Source organism: Nipponia nippon, unplaced genomic scaffold (assembly GCF_047370975.1).
Source record: "Nipponia nippon isolate SJK-2023a ecotype South Korea unplaced genomic scaffold, ASM4737097v1 scaffold_4, whole genome shotgun sequence".
Lineage (NCBI taxonomy): Eukaryota > Metazoa > Chordata > Aves > Pelecaniformes > Threskiornithidae > Nipponia > Nipponia nippon.
Window position 1 is genome coordinate 56,349,550 of NW_028262358.1, and position 20,322 is coordinate 56,369,871.

A 20,322-nucleotide genomic window follows, 5' to 3' on the forward strand; every position below is an offset into this window, starting at 1 on the left:
TATTGAAAAAGAAACAAGGATGAAAGAGGTCCGAAAGTATTAGTCCTGAGAAACATCAATCTGTCTAGAATAGAGATGATGGAGGCCTTCAAATATATAAAATGGTCTCACACAGGCAGTAAGAAAAACTTTCAATTTCTACTGAGGTTAAGACAAGAAGAAGTCAGCTTAATTTGTAAGAAAGGTGATTTGGAGTGGATATTAGGATTTTTTTTTTTTAATTAAAAAACATAATGAAAGACAGAATTGAGAAACCTTCCTAGAGTTTTGTAAGGAGAAGATAGATAAATATGTCAGATGTTCTTGGTCCTGCCCAAGTACAAGTTAAATAACTCAGAGAGCTTTTTCTCCGTGTGAATTTGTATGATTTCTATTTAGTTTTAAATTACTATCACGTACCATCTCATATGAAATTTGATTCATCTGATAAGGTCAACTCATCTTTTTTATAGAAGGATGTATTTTTTTCAGGCAATTTTGATTCTCTCTGATGATGCAACTTTCCCCTCACATACCACTAATGAATAAATGAACACCTATATGCTGTAAGGTACCACTCTTTGTAAGCGAATATGGCAAGGTCTGACCTGTGTTTTCCAGGGAGTTTTACCTCTGCCAGTTCACTGAGGTCCTGATGATGTCGTTCCACACATCCTTCAGCGTCTGTAGCTCGGTTTGTATCACCTTTTGTCCCTCCTCATTGCTGCTTCTAAGTGCTTGTTCTCCTTTGCCAATGGCCATGTTCAGCTTAACTTCACCATCACCTTTGAGTAAGAGGATCTCCTGTGAGGCAAAATAAGTTAAAATATCAAATGCAACCTGCTGAGAGGTGAAAGCTGTTATTCTTTCAACAGTGGACACCGTCTTCCCTGAGCTCATTTATCCTTGACATCCATACCCAGTATGAATTCCTAGGCATCTTTTCTTGTAAGTGCCTGTCCCTTGCTATGTGCAAGTGATCCAGAAGTATTTCCCGCAGCCATACAGGTATTTCACTGCATTGGTCATCCTAAAATATTGCTCACATTGCAGTAGATAATGAGTAGGTCAAGCATTGCACAAAAAGACAGCACCATATTGCCAGAAGAAATCTCAAGAAAGCCCATGGAAGGATCTCCTACACTGATGACCTTCCTAATAGATGTTTATCTAACCCGAAGACCTCCTGTGACAGATATGTCACAGTCTCTCTGTGTCAATTATTCCAAGGCTTCCCCTCCATTAGAAAGCTTTTTTCATAGTTCATTATTCTTTATTAAATGTAATACCTGGCACCTGTCTCCATTAAACTTCATCCTGTTTTTCATATTTCACCTCCCAATTTGTCAAGAACACCTTAAATTCTAATCCTCTCCATCATAACCGTAGAAAGAATAAAATATATTCCTTTTCCACTGATGTGACCCACACCCAATAGTAACCTTGATGCATCATCTCTAGTTGTACCATTCTTTACCTGAATTTGTGCCAGTCGTCTCTCTAGTGTGGCTTTGCTACCAACAGTGCTCTCTGATGATGCCAGTTTATCTTGAACCTCTTTGACCCATGACCACATACTCTGCAATGCCTCCTCCAAAGTGAGATGCTCTTGGAGTGCAAGCTGACATGTTCGCAGCTTCTCCTTGACAGTTTTGACCATGTTTTGATAATTGGTGAGATGTTGAGAGGCCAGGCGCACTTCCCTCCCTGCACCATGGCCTTCTTCATTTAAAGTCTGTGCCATTTGAGACAGCTTATCAAAACGTTCCCTGAAACAAAATATTGAGACTGAAAATCAGTTTCAGAAAGCATATGATATTGTTGCAGCAACTATCAAAAATTATGAAGGTTCCTGACATAATCACCTATTCCACCAGTGACAGAGTTCATAGTTAACAGAAAAATTAGCTAGTAGAGACTGAAAAGAAATATAAGCAGTGCATATTGATTAATATCTTTACTTGTGTACACTGCCCTTTCTTGGTGCTCAGAATGATCACACTGAAATATTTGTGTTGCACATTTGAATTAAAAGCTAACTGAATTTTCTTTTCAGCTGTCAGACTTTCCAGTTCTATATGAACTGCTACCTTTTTGTACCTGTCAAAGCTTCTGAGAAGTTTAAAGTCTTTGACAGGTAGGAAGGCATGATGGGAAAGGTCAGGCTATTTGTCCAGGATTAGACACTGATTCTGGGGTTCAGTACAAGGGTCAATAAAAAGGATTAAAACTCTGGGTTTATACAGCCTTAGTTAATCTCAATCTGCTGGATCACCCTTTCTGATACCCTGTGATTACAGGGAATTTACATCAGACCAAAATGTCTTGCATCAGTCTCAAGGGGATAGGTAGAGGCTGGGTGTTTCCTTTTAGCATGCTGTGAGGCTTGAAGAACTGACTACTATTTCTGTTCTATCATCTTCACCAACCTAATAATAAAAAAAGAATTTGAAAAACCACAGTGTACTAAAAAAGGCAATTACTTCATCATCTGTTGGCTAAGTCTGAATTCTAGAAAGATTTCACAGCCAATGTGGATGTTATTTGAGCTCTTTTATAAAGTCAGCTATATGGGAAAGTGGATTCTGCTAACCTGGTTGGATTTGAGTGTTGCAGGACAGAAAGAAAATTTTAAAATGGATATAATGATAAGTATAATTTTTACTACTGCTTTTACAAGCAATATTTTTAAGATTTATTTTTTTAGAGTTGATACTTTTCAGTTTCCATTTATTAATGAAGATAAGCTTTTCTTAAAGAGAAATGTATCAACATAAAATTTTGGACTTGGCTTCAAATTCCAGTTTCCTTAAAACTGGAAATATCTGGATTCAACCTCTTTTCACAGAGTGTGTTGCAACAGCTTTCTCTGTCTTTCACAAACACATGTTACCCCAAGAGATTAGTTTCACTGTTACTTTAGCAGAGGAAAAAGTGAGAGTATTTTAGGAAATGTATTTCATACTACCTTGAATTCAGTAACTCTTCCAGGAACTTTTCCACTTTCTGCACCTCCTTTTTCTTCTCAGGAACAAGCTGTTTGCTCTCTCCTAATGCTTCTGTGCTTATTCTTTCTTCCATGTCATGTATCCACAGGCCAAGTTTCTTGTACTGATCTTCAAAGCTACAGAACAGATAAATACTCCCTTAAAATTATTTCTCAGGTGGAGTAAAGTTAGTAAGAAGTTAACTCAGTTCTTTCAGTATCCACAAGACCAGGAAAATAAAGCTAGGTATCAATTTCATGCTTCGAGAATAAGAGTTGTACACAAAACATAATTCCACAGTGACTACTAATCTAAAAATATTCAGCAACTCTCTAAAAATGTCTAGCAAAATCATGGGAACTACAGTGAAAAAAGAAGCCTCCAAAATTTAAAGTGACAGTGCTTTTATTTATTACTATATTCACTAAAGGCAGACAAAAAGAAAGCTTTTTCCAAATCCTTAGAATGATTTAGTCAAAGATTAAAAAATGAGTGGAAATCGGCTTTTACTCAGTATTGACACTTTCAACACCTGAAGTGTTCTGCTTTCTGCTTCTCAAAGAGAACATGACTGGAATCTGCAGTGCTCAGAACTCAGCAAAACAAGTTCTGGCCGTAAGTTTGAAAACCTGTTCCTTACATGAAGGCACACCATCTTGTCTTGCTGTTTTACCCATTACTGCTAGGCTAACTTTACTTTCTATTAGCAACAGTTTTGAATCTAGCTATACCTAAAAATGTTTGAACATCCAGAATTCCAGCCCTAAGAAATAATTTAAGAGTGTTTTCTTATTAGCTCCTTAGGAAATTTGTCCATCTGGAATGGGACAGCACAGACGCATGCTGTGTAAAAAGCATACTATCTTCAAACCCCAGGGCAGAACTTGAAAATTCATCACACCTTTTCCTTCCAGGAAATTGCATGTAAATTACTGGGATCCCAGCTGCTGATTTGGATCAGCTACACAGATCTTCCACATACATGATCCTGACCTTCCATTCTTTAACCAAATCAATACCCTTGGAGCAAGACCTGTTGCTTTGTTTTTTAGCAGAGAACTTCATTTTCTCTTAAAAATTTCTAAAGAAAAAAGCAAACAGGACTAGAATAACTGGAAATAATTTCAAATTGTTCCCTGTATTTCTGCAGCTGGACAATTTAATGCAGTGCATCTGTGACTACTGGTATTACTCACCTTCCCAGGTGTGAGGCACAAGCTTCCAGGGCCGCCTTATCATTCAGACACTGGTTGAGGAACTCCTGGAAGTTCTGCTTAGACTTCGCTATTTGCTCCTGAATATGGCTCACAACTGGTTTGGGTAAGCAAGCGTACAAACCTTCTCCTTCCTTGCAGACAGCGTCTAACTTGTTCTGTCCCTCACTAACAGAATCCAACACACTCTGTGTAATGAAAGAATACAGTTTAAACATTCAAGATTTAATAACTAAAGATAAGCAATATTTCTATTAGAAGTGGTCGGATTTCCCCAACAAGATGAGAGCCATGTCTAGCTATGGAAAAAATTCTAAGCAGATAGTTAAAATAAAAATTTAAGTGTTGCTACAATTCACAGAGGTCAATTTTCCTATTTGGTCCCAAGATAGTCCTGTCTTTCTCTGGATAGTTTAGTCATGTCCTGAAGATGTTATACATTTCAGGGATTAGGGCTGTTTGCAGTAGGTGTCAGCTATTTGTGTTCTGTCCCATCAAAAAATCTGCACAGATAAGCTTTGACATATCAGTGTTAATCTAAAAGATTGAATAAGCAATAGTGTAAGAAAAAGTAGGAAAAAGAAAAGAAGAGAAAAAAGGGAAAAAGGGAAAAAAATTAAAATCAGAAACAACAATAGTTTAGTTACACATAAACCTTCCAGAAATTAAATTTTGATCTCTCAGAACAGTGAACAGTTTCCACTGTATTGTCTCTACAGTACGTATTGCTGTCTTGAACCATTCTTATATTACCTTTTTGGAAACAAAACCAATAAATATGATAGCATCTACAAATTATTTTAGAGATATAATTGGATATGTATAGTTAAATTGATAATTACTATTTTTTTAATTTGTTCACTCTACCTGCAAGTCATGTAGCTTTGCCTCTATGGCTTTGCTGTCTCCAGACCTGTCAGATGATTCTTTTACTGCAGCCTTCACACCAGAAAACCATTCCTGGAATTCTTGCATAGAATCTTATTTAATAAAAAAGTATAGAGAAGAGAATATTTTTTTAAGAAGCAGCATTATCCACAATACTATACAGTTGTCTTCCACAATTCTGTTATCCTTCAGGAACAGCATGTAAAAGCTAACAGGATGAGTCTCATTGCCTTCAACGACCTTGGGGAGTGGGATTCATTTCACAAAAAGTTAGGTGCTTCCCTTATAAACATCCAAATTTGAACAGTCACACTAGGCTCCTCTTTATAGTCAATGGGAAAAAACAGGCATTTTCAGTCTATGGTATGTCCCAATCTAACGTTCGATAATATCTAGATTAATATTTTAATATATAAGATTAAAAATTGCCTACTTCTCTCCACCAACTATCCAGGGAGCCCAGGAAATACTTCAGATGGGGACTTTTACATTATAAGCATCTCCATTTGGTTATATACATCTCTTTATGGCAAATACACAAAGTGTATGTATGCAATAGATATGTATACTAAGAGTGAAGAAAGGTGGAGCTGAGCTTGCCTTTCATGCATATTACATGCTTAAAGTTGAATTCTCTTTTTGTAAAATGCTTTGTTTCATAGCAATTATCAAATTAACATTTGGTAACAGGACTTTGGAAAGGCTCCATACAAAAATAAAGTTGTAATTGCAAGTGGCATCACTGGAAACTCTGGCAGACTACAGAATGATTCATGGCTGAGGGCTAATGGCTCATATGAACAAGCCTGAAGACTCACAGAGGAAATGTTTTTCAAAGGACTCTTGCATGCTGGCCTGTGTTCTGGAACAGAGCTGATTCACAGCTTCATACTTCTTTATTAATGAAGTGACAGTGCCACCAAGAGTTTCCAGCTCTACAGAATGGTATTTGCGACACAGACTGTTGAGGTTCTCACGGGTCGAGTCAATGCTGCTCTGCTGAAGCTGAAGATCTTTTTGTGTTTCCTGAAAATGAAGTTACAACACAAATATGACATTTGTGAAGGAACAAGAGAGCCCTCTCTTTTCCTGAAGCATTCCTGATCTTCCCATATGCTCTTTCCTCCTATGATCTATTGCAAGTCCTAGACACAATGAAGGGAAGTACTGGATCATGTTTCCTGAATTTTCTGAGTGAGATGAATCCTTGAAACTAAAGACCCAACACAGAAATGTGAAAAATGCTGTTTCTCATGTTTTACTACTCTATTAAAAATAAATAAATTTCAAGGCACATTGAATAGCAATAGTTATTTTCAGCAAAGTCCAGGTACATGTGACATGCAGTATGACGCTGGTATTTGGTGGGACTTCTGAATGAAAGGGAGGTTTTTTTCTGACAAGAGAGGAACATTTGTTTGAAAATTAAATTTGAATTGGCTAGTACATCCACACTAACAACATGTGCTCACGCTGAAAAAATCTCCATGTGGTTTGTCATGTTATGATGTGCATAACTGTATGAATCAAGAGAGCTCTAGGAGGTAGACAAAAGAATTGCTATATATGAGGACTGAGGAGGACTTCTGAGGTAGAAGTTTGTGTTAAAATTGAGTTTAGCCCAGGGTCTTTTACTGTGATGAGTTATAGCAGCTGTGCAGGAGATATATATATATTATCAAATGAAAATTAAGTATAATGCTTAGCAAAAACTCTGATAAAAAAACCCAAAGATCACTGCATAAGAAAAAGCATATTCATTTTCTTCAGCACCGACCTTCACTTTGTTTAGAGCTTCAGGATCCAGGTTACGTGCACAGCTTAACAGTGTCTCTTCCACTTTCGTTAACCAGTCTGTCATCTGATCAATAAACTTCTGTAACTGCATCTTCTGAGTACTGAAATCTTTCAGTGTCTCTTTTGCTGTCTCTGACATTTCTTTGGCATGTTCCAACTTCTGCCTCAAATCTGATTCTATAAACTAAAAGCAAAATGTTATGTATTAAAGCATTTAAATAAAACATTTATTGTGGTGAATGTTTATGGAAAAAATGGAAGGTAGGAAAGTGACACATGATCATTTTGCTCTCTTTACATCTGTAACTAAAGACACTTACATAAATAAAAAATGTCAACCATTCAGGATCGAATCTTAGACATACAGTAATAAAAAGAAGGGATACTAACTTATAAAAAGCCGGACTGCAAACTGTTGAAGTTATTATCCACTTCTGAAAAATTAAACAGTTGATCTTTTTCCTTTACTAATTTGCCATATATACAGAACATGACCTAAACACAACTAGCTCCATAAAAAGAAATATCAATTGGTGAGACTTAAGAGCACTGAGGCTTGAATTATCTCAGTGTAAGGCAGATTAAAGCTGAAGACAATACAAAAATAAGTTAGAATATTGCCCATTAACCTGTTCAAAAACAGCAATATGTGAAATTATAGTAGATGTCAGCTGTGCACATATTACTAATGAAAAGTAAATCAAATCAGTCATAATAGTCATATTTATAAATGAGCAATTACTGAAAATTCTGTTAAGGAATTGTTTATGTTCTTAGGATATGAGCTGATCATACTGTAGTTTACTTATTTAGCATTTGAATATTGGCAAATAATTTGGGGATTTATGTTTACTTTGTGAGGCTTTATTTTCAAATTTGTGTTTATGTATCAACTACAATTATTTTATTGTATTGATTTAAATTTTTTATTATACTTATCATATTTACTAGTTGGAAATAGGTGTGTGTTGGTTAACAGTGATATTCTGCAAAATAATTTGCTCTAAGTTTTCCTCTATAAGTGGACAGATATTTATTATGAAACATACGATTAAATCTGAATTTTCTGAACCTCTCACATAAAGGAAACAGCTTGGGAGAACATAAGCACTTCCATATAATTTTGCACATCTTTATACTATAGGGTTCTTGACCCATATCTGATTGGTAATTTAGGCATATGTGTACAATCATGGTGAAATGTGGACAAGGCTTGAGTGTTATATTAAGTTCTGTGAAAATCTGATAAAAGGTTTTGAAACAAATAACTGTTCAGGTATTTCCCTGCCTGTGGAAATCACAGAAGTCAGCTTATCTTTTAAAACTTCTGACACTGAAAGCGAATAATCTCACATACCAATTTCCATTTGAAATCAAACATCCAAAATAGTCATAGTTTGGTTTTGCATCTGCCCTAGAACATAAAAAATAACGACCTAGCCAACAATAAAAGTTCAACATCTCACCTTCAGCATTCATATTTTACCCCTGTCTTGTAACAGCTAGTTCAGGGCACCAATTCCAGTCCACTAAAGAATACTTTTGGTTTGATAAAGCAAATGAACATATTTTACTGCATTATAATGCTTTCAAAGACGCAAACTACATAAGCACACATATATGATGTGGCTTAATGTTGTGCAGTGTAGAGAATATCATGTGTCTCATACCTGATAAGTTACCTTATAAACTATTTACTCTATTCCGAATTAGCAGAAAATACTTTTTCAACTCTAATGATCAATTACTTTATGGCATAATTTTTTCAGAAAAAACCCAAAGTTAACTGAAGAAATGTGAACAATCAATAGTTATGATACATACAAATAATGCTGTATCTGTCACCTTGAAAGAAAAAGGCAGTACAAGAGAGACAGAAGTTTCAGGAGGAGTTTCTTCTTAGTCATTTGAGCACAGTCTGTGATTACCAATATCTTTACTTTACCTGGAGATCTGCAGGAGGCTCTTGACTATGAGTCAGTTCTTTGAGATCTGAAATTTTGGAACTAAGCTGCTCCAACTTCAGTTCTTTTTCCTTGACTTCAGACTGTAAAAGAGATGTGGTCAAAGTTTCACACCAAACTACAAGAAGTTTTTAGACCTTCAGAAGGATGCTCCATCAATTGCAAAAACGAAAGAAAATGTAAACAAAGTTTAGCAACCAGAGGGAAAACACTGTTGTTCTATTAGTTTTATTCTCTAAAAATCTCCCATCTCTTTTCCTTTATTAGGCTCAGTTCAGAGGTTTTTTTTCCTTCCATTAAAATAACGACACACATTTTTAGCATTTAAAATGCACTGGCAGCTTTAGTTTCTTAAAAGTGACGGAATAAAGATGGGAATGTCATTGTTTATTCGACTGGAAAAATCTGCTGTGGTTGTTAGGTTCCACTTAATGGCATGCAGAGTATAATACATGTGCTCTCTGGTTTTTATTACAAGGAAGTGAGCTCTCAGAAAAAAATTAGACACAGAAATAAATTTTAACCTCAAAAGGGAATGAAAAAATGCTGCTATATATGCACTGACATATTTGGAACTTGTGTTTACTGTGGTCATATAGATCCAAGTTATAAAGAAATATTCTACTTATTAAAAAAATAATAGCAAAGTGAAAGAGAAAATCATAATTTGTATAATTGTCATTCTGAAGTATTAGGCAAGTAATTGGTGTGTGTATCCTATTAACCAAACTTTCTTTTCTAAAAAAATCAAACAGATCACTCCAGTTAAAAGCTTGGAAAGTGGATTTCAGGATTAAATTCCTGCACTTAACATCTGCCCTGAATGACAGAAGTTCAGGTGGCCCCAGAAGAATCCTCAGGGGCTATTTTGTGCTAGGGAGGATATAATATTAGGTGACTGATCAAGAAAGAGACAACTGCTATGGACCATGTACAAGGTAGAGTGATTATTTCTGTCCATGCTCATCTATTTCTGATTGCTGAAATGGCAGGACCCTTCTGTCAGTGAACTGCTTTTCCTCTTGCCTTTGCAAAAGAAGGTGCAAAAAAAGGATTATGGACTATGCATTCTATGACTGCAAATGTATATACAGTGCTCATGTCTTCTGCTATTCTGGCCCTCCTGTGAATCAGGTACACCTGTGGTTTTGGTAATGGCTGCTCTTACTCCAAATCAGTTTTAATAGTGATGAACTTAGGTGGTCTGATTGCTATACTAGTCAGAAAGATATTAGATAAAGCTTGTCCTGAGCAAAATACTGATTTAGCACCATTTTACATTCTATCACACTACTTGTATATGTTTACTGTGCATCTTCTTAAAGACATCATTTATTTCAAATGAAGTAGAATACAGCTCACTCTATGGTTGATCTGTTGTATATTTTAAGCCAATAGAGGCAGAATGCATCCTGAACATTGGCTAAATTTCTAAAACAGTTTAACACTGTCCAGAAAAGAAAGACCTCATCTTATTGAAATTGTTAGAACCTGATATTAAAATTTGCCCTCCAGTCCAGCATATCTTTTTTATTGTCTGCAGAATCTACCTTCTTAGATGAGATTTTAGAAACTACTCATTTTTTGCTTAACTTCAGCTGAAGTTGCCTAAAATTCCCATCAGTTTCTACTGGAACAGAGTTCTGTCCAATGCCATGCTTTTTGAAATTTTTGTGCTTGTAAGAACACATTGTCATGTATTGCTACAGCCAAAATAACTGTGGAGCTTAGATTTAGTAAGAGATGTGCCGTTCTTGTTTCTATCACAAGCAAACAGCTTCAAAAAAGGACTGGAAACCTGTCAGCTAGCCATTGGGTTAGTGGTACCACAGCTTGAACAGGGGACACGGTGGTCTACAACACCACAGCCTTATCACTTGAGATTTTGGTCCAGAACTTTTTTATTACTGATTTATGGGTAAGCACCTGGAAGTCTTTCAGGAGGACCTCCATTCTTTGACTGTTACTCAAGTTGCTGATGCCTTCATTCATTTGAGAAATGCACTTATTGCACCATCCATCCATTTCATCTCCAGTTTTCAGGATGTCATCCCATAGAGACACGCTTACACTCAGCCGGTCGATGTTGTCTTCAATTCTTTCAGACACCTTTTAGGAGAGGAAAATGTATCAATACCATTCACAAATTAATTTTAGATTTCTTTATTTTGCAGCCAATTGTAAGACAAGTGCATCATAAATAACTAGTAAGCCTAGGCGAAATGATTTTCTTAGAGTTAGGTCTAAGTTCTGAATTCTAATTTCAATTTAGTTATGCAGATCATAAAATGAACAAAAATTTTATGTGACTGTTTCTAAAAACTTATATATTTTGCACTGGGAAAGAGTTTTATGTTCAAATAAACTTTATCTTTAAAACCAGCTACATTTATCTTCCTTATGTAATGTACAAATAAAGCAGTATAAATAAGAAAATGTAAAATATTAGCTTTTATATTATGTTTCTCTGCTATATGTTGTCTTTCTCAACATATTCACATCTTTTATAGTGTAGCTTAATACAATTTACTGCCTAATTTATTTAGTCCAATTTACTTTAATTAATTAATACTGGCACACATTAGGTGAGAATCCAATCCAAATTTATACTCAGAAATGTGCATTGAGCAAATTTATACTAGTAATATTCATACATTATTATAAGACGATGTTTTAAATATATCAAATGGATGTCACGACTTTGTGCATACAACAGATGCCAAATTCCTATGATTAACCCTTTCAGATATACTTCAAAGTAATTGCACTCTAAGATCCTAAGAAATTACTAATACTGTAACCTTAGCCCAACTTAAAAACTGTATTCAGCGTATAAACACCAGACTCTTACATCTAGCCATTTGTCCACTGTACAGTTCATATCTGTTTTTACCGCAGTGGAGTCACAGTTATGCACTCTTTTCAGTTCTGCTAACAAATGTTTTCCTTTATTGGTGAAAGTATCCAGGTCTTTTTGTTTATCACTCAGATCATTCTTGGCAGCTTCATGCTGTGGACATAAATATTTGCTTGTTTAATGAAGCCTTGAAGAAAGAAATAAAAATGCAGTTCTCCAGGCACCCATCCCTAGCCCTGTCGTATGTTATGCGTTTGATAATTCTCATTCAGCATACCATCTAATATTTAACTATGCCACAAAATACAGAGCAACTGACATGGTTTTCTCATGAGCATAATCAAATAGTATGATTGTTCTTATAAATAAAGCACACAACTGGGAATAATAAATTCCTAATTTTCCCCACTTGGTAATAAGCTATCTTCAGGACTTAAGGCAAATATTTTTTTTATTCTTTTTTTTGTTCTTCAGACTCTACATGTCTAAAATTGAATAATAAGAACCCATCACTGACTAAGTAGTATCTAAAATCAGTTCTGGAATTACAGCAGGGTAAACAGAGGGTGTTGCAAACAAAATTTAGAATTGTAAAACCCATCACTCCTAGATACTCCGGAAAACAAAAGTACAAATGTGTTCAGAAAGGAATTAGACAAAATCTTCAGGGTTACTAAGTTTGCAATTCTAAGGGTAGGGAAATCTTTAAAACACTGTCACTGAAGAGGTGACAACATACTGAGAAAGGATCACAGTAAGTATCTATCTCATACGTTTTTCTTTAATATTACAGATCAGCATTAGAGATAAGCTACTAATCTGGATGCAGTATGGCCATCCCTACTTTATTATGGTAGGAGTTGTGCAAAATATTTATTGTGCTCCAACTCCTTCAGGCCTAGATGTGGCCACTGTTGTAGCAGCGAATTCTCCACAGCCCAAGGCTCACATTAAGGAGAGGAATCATACGGAAGTTAGATGCATTTCTTTGTTAGACTGGCGAGCTCTGTTCTGGCTTTCAGTTCTAGTTAAAATGTCTATTAAAAAGAGGCCATAAATACGCACAGTTTAGAATGAGGTTTATACTGAAGAATTTTTAATTAAGAGCTCAATAGGCTTCCAAATGAAATTACCCTCCGAATGAATGCAAAGAATTTAACTCAGAACTGTTTTTCCTAACAGGCTGATGGATAGCAGAATTTAGAATTTTAGAAATATGATCCAGTGAAATGAATGGAATGCAGGTATCCAAATTCCTTATCTCTGCTCAATGGCCAGTATCAACATTGTACCCCATGGAATAACTCATCTTAGGGAAAGAGACAGACTTTTCTTTCATTGACTTTTATCCATTCAAAAAATCACCCAATGTGGAAAAATATTAAAGTATGTTGACTGGAAATATTCTCTCATACTATGATAGGAATATATTCTATTTTATATAAAGAGCAGATAACTCATGCTTTCCACATAAATTAACATTTTACATTTATAGGTGTTAAAATTATAAATAGCAACAATCATTTGATTGCACAGTAATGGATCTCACCAAAATGCTGAAAGGACTATATTCTTTCCTCATCAGAATCAGTACAATTTAAACCCTGAAAGTCAGTGTGACAAAATTTGACAGTAAATTCAAGGAACTTTAAACATGGCTCGAGGGCACCTTTCAAACAGAAAAATCCATTTAAATCAAAGATCATTTAAATCCTCAAATGAAAATATATGTAATTACTTTTGATAAAGTTCGCCTGACATCTTCATGATTCTTCCAAATGGATTTGATGACAGAAGCACTGTCAGCACTGTCTATGACTTTCATTACTGTTGACTTCAAGCTCTGATATTCCTTCATCAGATCGATAAGAATGCAGGACTGCTCCTTTCTGTAATGTGAAAAGGCTGTGTTAGCACCTCTTGCTGTCATGTTTCTGAAGGAAAGAGAATGTGATGTAGCAATTCACCATGGGAAAATCAGGATGCAGTGCTAAACATGGTTTGGGCAGCCGAGGAAATATTAATATTTAGGTTTTACAAATCACTGTGGGTCCATACATCACAAAACATCTCACTGAAGAGACAGTATATGAATCACCATCTCAAGTATATCAGATATCGAAGCAACTGACATGAGCAAAAGACAGACTGAAACTGGAATTCAAGCTTCTCACTTCCTAAGTTTAGCATCTTACTGACTGGAAACCACACTATAATGATGCTGGCACTCGCAGCTCATTTTTTTTTATTTGTTTCTTTAATGCAGAGTATTTTTTGAGTAAAAAGAAGCAGAAGTAAAGACTAAAGCAATGCAAGGTGAGTCTGCCTATTTTGTCCTCCAATTGTCAGATGCATGCTTTTGTGTCTAAAGCATTACATTTCACTTACTTGTCATTCTACTGAGAACAGAATAACCTGCTGCTAAGAACAGGCCTAATATTTTTTTTTCCACCCCCCCTCCAGAAAAGCCTATTTCTGCTCAGGCAATGGACAGAACAAAAATACCTATTCGATCCACTCCTGTTGTTTATACTGAAGAGAGAGAAGGAAGACTAATAATTTGGGTATTTTTAGTTGTAGAACAGTGTTTGCAATGAAAGGAATTTGGGAAACATGATATTGCCAAGAAAGAGAGGTAAGCATTTTAGGAGCTGGCTCTTCTCTGAATGGTCCAAAGAGTTCTCCAAAATAATCAGGTTCAGGAGGGTCTAAAAATGTGGCTATATGAGAGAGAAAACGGTTCAAAATAATTAAAATTAAATTAATAATTTAAACAAAAATTAACATTTTTATGTTAGAAAGGAATCATGAGGTACCTGAGTATCTTTCAGTTTTAGGTATAAAGATGGCAACAACTACCCCAGTATGTGAAAACTGGACAGCTCATTTACCCTCAATAATGCATCTATGAGGCAGGGACAGCTATTTTATGTTTTCTTCACTACCAGGCTGGTACTGTCTAGCTTCTGGCACATGTATGCGGAAATTACTTGGTTTACTATTATTAAGGACTTCTAGAGGCAAGAAACATGGGTTGCAGCAACATGCAACATGAAATACAAATTAGCAGCAGTGCTGAAGAAAAACGAGCGATGGCCATTTTTAAACAAAACTATCCTTTTCTTCCATTTAGTTCAGATTTATACATCTCTTAAAAATGCATTAGAAAACTAGACTGAATTCAGCTGGAAAAAAACACCAGAAATGCAATTCATGTAGCTGTGCATATTTGCAAGAGGGAAATAATACACAGATCTGGTTAAGGGGCAGCATATTTACAAATATCTGTATGGTGTCAATCAAGAATATAGAATAACAGTACAGTATATAAACCAAAGGAAAAAAAAATCATTTTTCAGCACAAATGAACTTTTTTTTTTGAATCTTCATTCAGTACACCAACCCAGCAGTTACATGGGGATCACCAAATTGCATATGCCCATTGAAGTATTAGCCAGGCTTAGAACTGTTTTGCTTCTGCACTTAAACAAAATTTATGTACATTGAGGATGATATAGTACTGAATGAATCTAGCACTTAATTTTACCATGCAAATTTAAAAAAGAACATTTGAAAAAGTTTCGGTTAAAGATGTTGAAGAGGTAGCTGAGACAAAGAAAAGGGTAAAATGAAACTTTCTTTAGTTTCATTAGTTCCTTTCTTTATCAACTTTCATTGACATACAAAACTGTCTTATAGCACTGATTATACACTAATGATTGTTATGAGCCTGGTCCTTTGGGCAGACAGAAAGACTTAAATCTAAGAATGATTTGGGACCACTGAATATAGGGTTGTCAGAAACACATATCCAACTGAGAAGGAAAATACATGCTAGAAGGAGAGTATGTGCTAGTTGGAGTGACAGTGAAACCTCAGTGGAGACTTCTTATCTTTCAGGAGAGTAAACAATAACATGCAACTAAAGGCCCATTATATCTATAGGTACTGTCCCCAGGACCTATCTGTGGCTTTATTAAAAGTATAATTACAACTGGTACAAATATCCTGGTTTATACTGTGTTCTATCTTCTAGTCAGTATTTAACACACAAGCCCTGTTTTTTATTGGGATTAATATGGCAAGAAGATATTAAATGTGAATAACTGGGTCTCTTTCCCCTGCTAAAAGAACCCTCTCCTTTCTCACCTTAAGTCTAAGATCTACTTACTTTTCATGTATAACTTTCTTGGTATCCTCCCACAGAGATTCTAAGCGATTTATCTCTTTGTCAATCTCAGGAGCAAGTGTAATATCTTTTTGGGCGATTTGTTTTGCTTTGTCCATAAGCCACTGGAGTTCATGCTGGTGAGAATTCACTTCTTCATCTAACTGGTTAAAGATCCTCAATCTGCAAGTTAAAAGGCAGGTTTCAAATTTACTTATCTTCACTTTTTTGCAAGAGAAAAGAAGAGAAAGGAAGAATGAAACAGCTGCTGTTAGAGTTACTGTGCCTGAAATTCTCTTTTACTAACATTTCCTACAATATCTTCAGAAAAGAAAGTGTTATCTGGATTTTTTTCTGCTGCAACTGGGCTCAGAATGTGATTTTTCTGATACACATACAGCTATACAATTATGTAGATAGACATATACCTTCATCTCACACAGTGACTTGGAAATATAGTCAAATATTTAGTTTAATACTTTATTATAGTAAGTGTTTTTGATTCCTTCAGCACATGTACAATCTTCAATTCTATAAGAGTAGAGATAGTTATGTAATATGGGATTTCTAAAACCTGTTCGGAGCTTGGATTCATTCGGACAAAATAAATTTCTGAGACAAAGATTTTCTTCACTGTTCTTTCAATAGAAAAGATTAGCGAGACTTGCTAAGCATTCTGCTCATGTTCTCCCTCCATGCAAACAGCTCACTTACTTACTTACAAAATTTTATTAAGTAGATGTAGGGACTCACATATGGCTGGCAAGAAATAAGGTACCCAGGAAGAAAACTCATAGAATCATAGAATCGTTCAGGTTGGAAAAGACCCTTAAGATCATCAAGTACAACCATTAACCTAGCACTGCCAAGTCCACCACTAAACCATGTCCCTAAGCACCACATCTACACACCTTTTCAATACCTCCAGGGATGGGGACTCAACCACTTCCCTGGGCAGCCTCTTCCAGTGCCTGACTACCCTTTCAGTGAAGAAATTTTTCCTAATATCCAATCTAAACCTCCCCTGGCGCAACTTGAGGATATTTCCTCTTGTCCTATCACTTGTTACTTGGCAGAAGAGACCGACCCCCCTCGCTACAACCTCCTTTCAGGTAGTTGTAGAGAGTGATAAGGTCTCCCCTCAGCCTCTTCTTCTCCAGGCTAAACAACCCCAGTTCCCTTAGCCACTCCTCATAAGACTTGTGCTCTAGAGCCTTCACCAGCTTTGTTGCCCTTCTTTGGACACGCTCCAGCACCTCAATGTTCTTGTAGTGAGGGGCCCAAAACTGAACACAGTACTCGAGGTGCAGCCTCACCAGTGCCGAGTACAGGGGGACAATCACTCCCCTAGTCCTGCTGGCCACACTATTTCTGATACAAGCCAGGATGCTGTTGGCATTCTTAGCCACCTGGGCACACTGCTGGCTCATATTCAGCTGGCTGTTCACCACCACTCTCAGGTCCTTTTCAACCAGGCAGCTTTGCAGCCACTCAAGCCTGTAGCGTTGCATGGGGTTGTTGTGACCCAAGTGCAGGACCCAGTACTTAGCCTTGTTAACTCACACAGGCCCCCAGTGCATCACAAAAAATCTAGAGACTGCAAGCAAATGAAGAAGTACCAATCTATCTCAAGCATTAATATTGTTTTTACCTTTGCTGGAGGGCTTGTAGTGTTGCCTCGTTCAGGCCCTCCTTGTCAGCCTTTTCTTCAGTATCTTCAATACTCTTCAGTAGCTGTTCCTTACGTTCCATAAAAGATCTTCGCAAGGCTCCAAGAGCTTCTGCCTCACTCTGTTTGGTTCCCAGCAGGTTTTGAACTGCCTCCAGTTCCAAGCACAGATTATCCACCACAGCCCTGCAGGAGATCCTCTGCTCAGAAATGCTGTGTTTTAGATGATACTGGGCCTTAGTAAGGGAACCATCCAAACTGATGGCAACAGATTCCAGCTTGTTAAGATCTTGAATAACATCATTGAATTCCTTCTCCAGTAATTCAGATTTAGCTTTATCCATATTTCCTGTTTTCTCCACTGTCTGCCTCAGCTGGTGGAGCACTCCTGATGCAGCACTATGGAGCTCCAGGAATACTCGCAGCTGATCCAGAGCCTTTTGTCTTTGACAAGTTATTTGTCTTGCCTCCTGGAAGATCTGAAAGCAATCTTCAGTCTTTCCCTGCAATGTCTGCTGGTCCTCTGGGCAGCTGAAAGAACACAATTTATCTACATGTTCCTTCAGACTTTGTAACTGCTGTTTCTTACTTTCAACTTCCATTGAGTGGTTCTATGGGAAAGAAAGAAAATAAAGCTGGGTTTCTTCTTCCAATCAAAAGCTCAGAAAACATTTTAGTACTAAACTTAGGAGCAAAACAAGTACTACTGAAGGGTTTTCGGTAAGAACAGTTCAGTATTACAATTTTGCTTTAAATTGGTCAAATAACAGAAATCTGTATGCGACTGCAACAGTGTATCGGTTTTCAAATAAATGACCTCATGCTAGTTTTAGATGAATATTTAGCTGAATGCACTGTACAAGTTCTGTGTCTTTAATATTTACATCCAAAAGTTTACCTTATTGAGAGATGCAGCTAGTTGTTGATCAGCTGTGTTTATCTCTGAAGTGGCTTGTAGTTCAGCAAGAAACTGCTTAATCCAGTCTGAAAACCTGAGCAGGAGCTCATCAAACTGCCCATGCTCAGCAACAAGAGACTGAAGGAAGTTGATCCTATAGGATGTCAGATGTAAATATGAAAGCACTTGATGTAAATTAATCACTTCCTATAATCAAAACCACAGCTGACTGGACAGCATTAAAATCAATGCCAGGTGGACAGAAAGAAGGAAACGTTAATTTATGTTACAAATGGGATGCCTGCCATGTTGATTTCTTAAATGGGGAATAACATAACACTTGAACGCACCACTTTGGCTCTTTCCTGTTTCCACTGTTTTATTCATACTAACTGTTAGAAGTGCCCCAAACAATGAAGGTATGTTCTTCAACTTTTCTTTATGGGGGTAGTCCCAGAAAAGAGAATGACATTGATGGAAGCTAAACTTCAATTTTCAGACATGGCAACTCTGTTTGCCCTATCATCTGCAACACTGCATATAAGGTGAGAGTCTCATGAATTCAGGCAGGGGTGAGTAGCTGCATGCTCAACTTCCACTGAAGTAAGTGAGGGTCAAGTCCACTCAGAGGAACACAGTTCAAAGGCGGAATGTGTCCAGAGGAGTAGTCAGCACCTAGCAGAACTAAGCTTCTAAACACTGGCCTTAAAAAGGGCCTTGTCATTTACCTTCCCATTTCCCTTAGAAATTTCTCTACATAATTTTCAACATGAAATGCTGTGTAGAAGATCATTATATTGTAAAACAATCATATTGATAAAGCACCTAGAAGATGATGTCATTGACCAGGGTCTATTATTTAAGCTCCTTTACAAATAGTAAAATACGTATGTTCGTCACCAGAACAACTGAAATCTAAATATATGATAACATACAGTTTCAAAAAGGAGGCAGTGTTCCTGAGCCTAACATGAGCCAGCAGCCTAACAATTGAGTGTTTATAGTATTTATGGCAAATGAAAACTTCAGAGTGGGTTTAAAATGATAATAGTGTGGCTTTGCACAAGATAAAGCATAGAACTGAAAAAATGAAGATCCAATATTATAGATTTTGGAAGTAAGTTAGGAAGTTGATTGGGAAACTGTGACTGAGGAAACACAACATTATCTTCATTTCCTGCCCCACAGTCCTTCAAACAGAACTCTTCTATCAAAAAAATAGGGAGAGATTATGCCAAAAAGACAGCATAATAAATCTGTGGGATTCCCCACACCCCATTCCTGGGAGCTCAGGGTTCAATATGAATCTTAAACCTTTGTTTTCCTAATGGTAATACTGTAAAAAACTATGTTTCAGGATTGGGATTCCTCATCTGAATATTGGTTACTCTCATTTAACATGTAAAAAACATTCTGAAGCACAAACCTTTTATGAACAGTTTGTGGTAAAGCTTTCCACCTGTCATCCAGCTCTTCAAATTTTTCTTTTATTGTTTTCACACACTGTTTGGAAGCTGTTGGGAAGAGTGACTCATTTAACTGTAATAGGCTCGCATAGACTGAAGCATGGGACTCAATATCTGCTTGCAAATCCTGGGAAAACAATGGACCGTACAGCCTTTAGATTAAATATGGCATCATATTATGCAAAATAACAAAAACAATAAAAAGTCAGCTAGGAATTTCCTAACATTTTGTGTGCAGCAATAGAATTGTGATGAGATGTTGCAAATTGGCCCAAACAGAAAACCAAAACCCAAAATAATATTCCTTCTCTTCAGTAATATTTAGAAGTGAAATTATGGACTCGTTGGCTTTATGGAGGGTGTAAAAGATGCTACATTTGGCCAACTGCTTCATATTAATCTAAAAACAAATGGCAAAAATTCCAAGGGAGGGCA

General features: G+C 36.5%; 1 protein-coding gene across 15 annotated transcripts in view; it reads right to left on the reverse strand.

Moving 5' to 3' along the window:
• Positions 1-20,322, reverse strand: part of SYNE1 (spectrin repeat containing nuclear envelope protein 1) — a 320,818-nt gene that overhangs the window by 167,912 nt on the left and 132,584 nt on the right. For all 15 annotated transcript variants that reach the window (XM_087773936.1, XM_087773951.1, XM_087773949.1 and 12 more), the window contains 15 exons: positions 19,848-20,014; positions 18,422-18,575; positions 17,506-18,134; positions 15,858-16,037; positions 13,425-13,575; positions 11,681-11,839; positions 10,756-10,938; positions 8,811-8,912; positions 6,846-7,049; positions 5,887-6,094; positions 5,048-5,160; positions 4,163-4,368; positions 2,948-3,103; positions 1,457-1,748; positions 611-783 (listed from right to left, as the gene is read on the reverse strand). In XM_087773936.1, the coding sequence (XP_087630062.1) occupies positions 611-783; positions 1,457-1,748; positions 2,948-3,103; positions 4,163-4,368; positions 5,048-5,160; positions 5,887-6,094; positions 6,846-7,049; positions 8,811-8,912; positions 10,756-10,938; positions 11,681-11,839; positions 13,425-13,575; positions 15,858-16,037; positions 17,506-18,134; positions 18,422-18,575; positions 19,848-20,014 (3,077 nt within the window). The remainder of the gene's footprint in view (positions 1-610; positions 784-1,456; positions 1,749-2,947; positions 3,104-4,162; positions 4,369-5,047; positions 5,161-5,886; positions 6,095-6,845; positions 7,050-8,810; positions 8,913-10,755; positions 10,939-11,680; positions 11,840-13,424; positions 13,576-15,857; positions 16,038-17,505; positions 18,135-18,421; positions 18,576-19,847; positions 20,015-20,322) is intronic.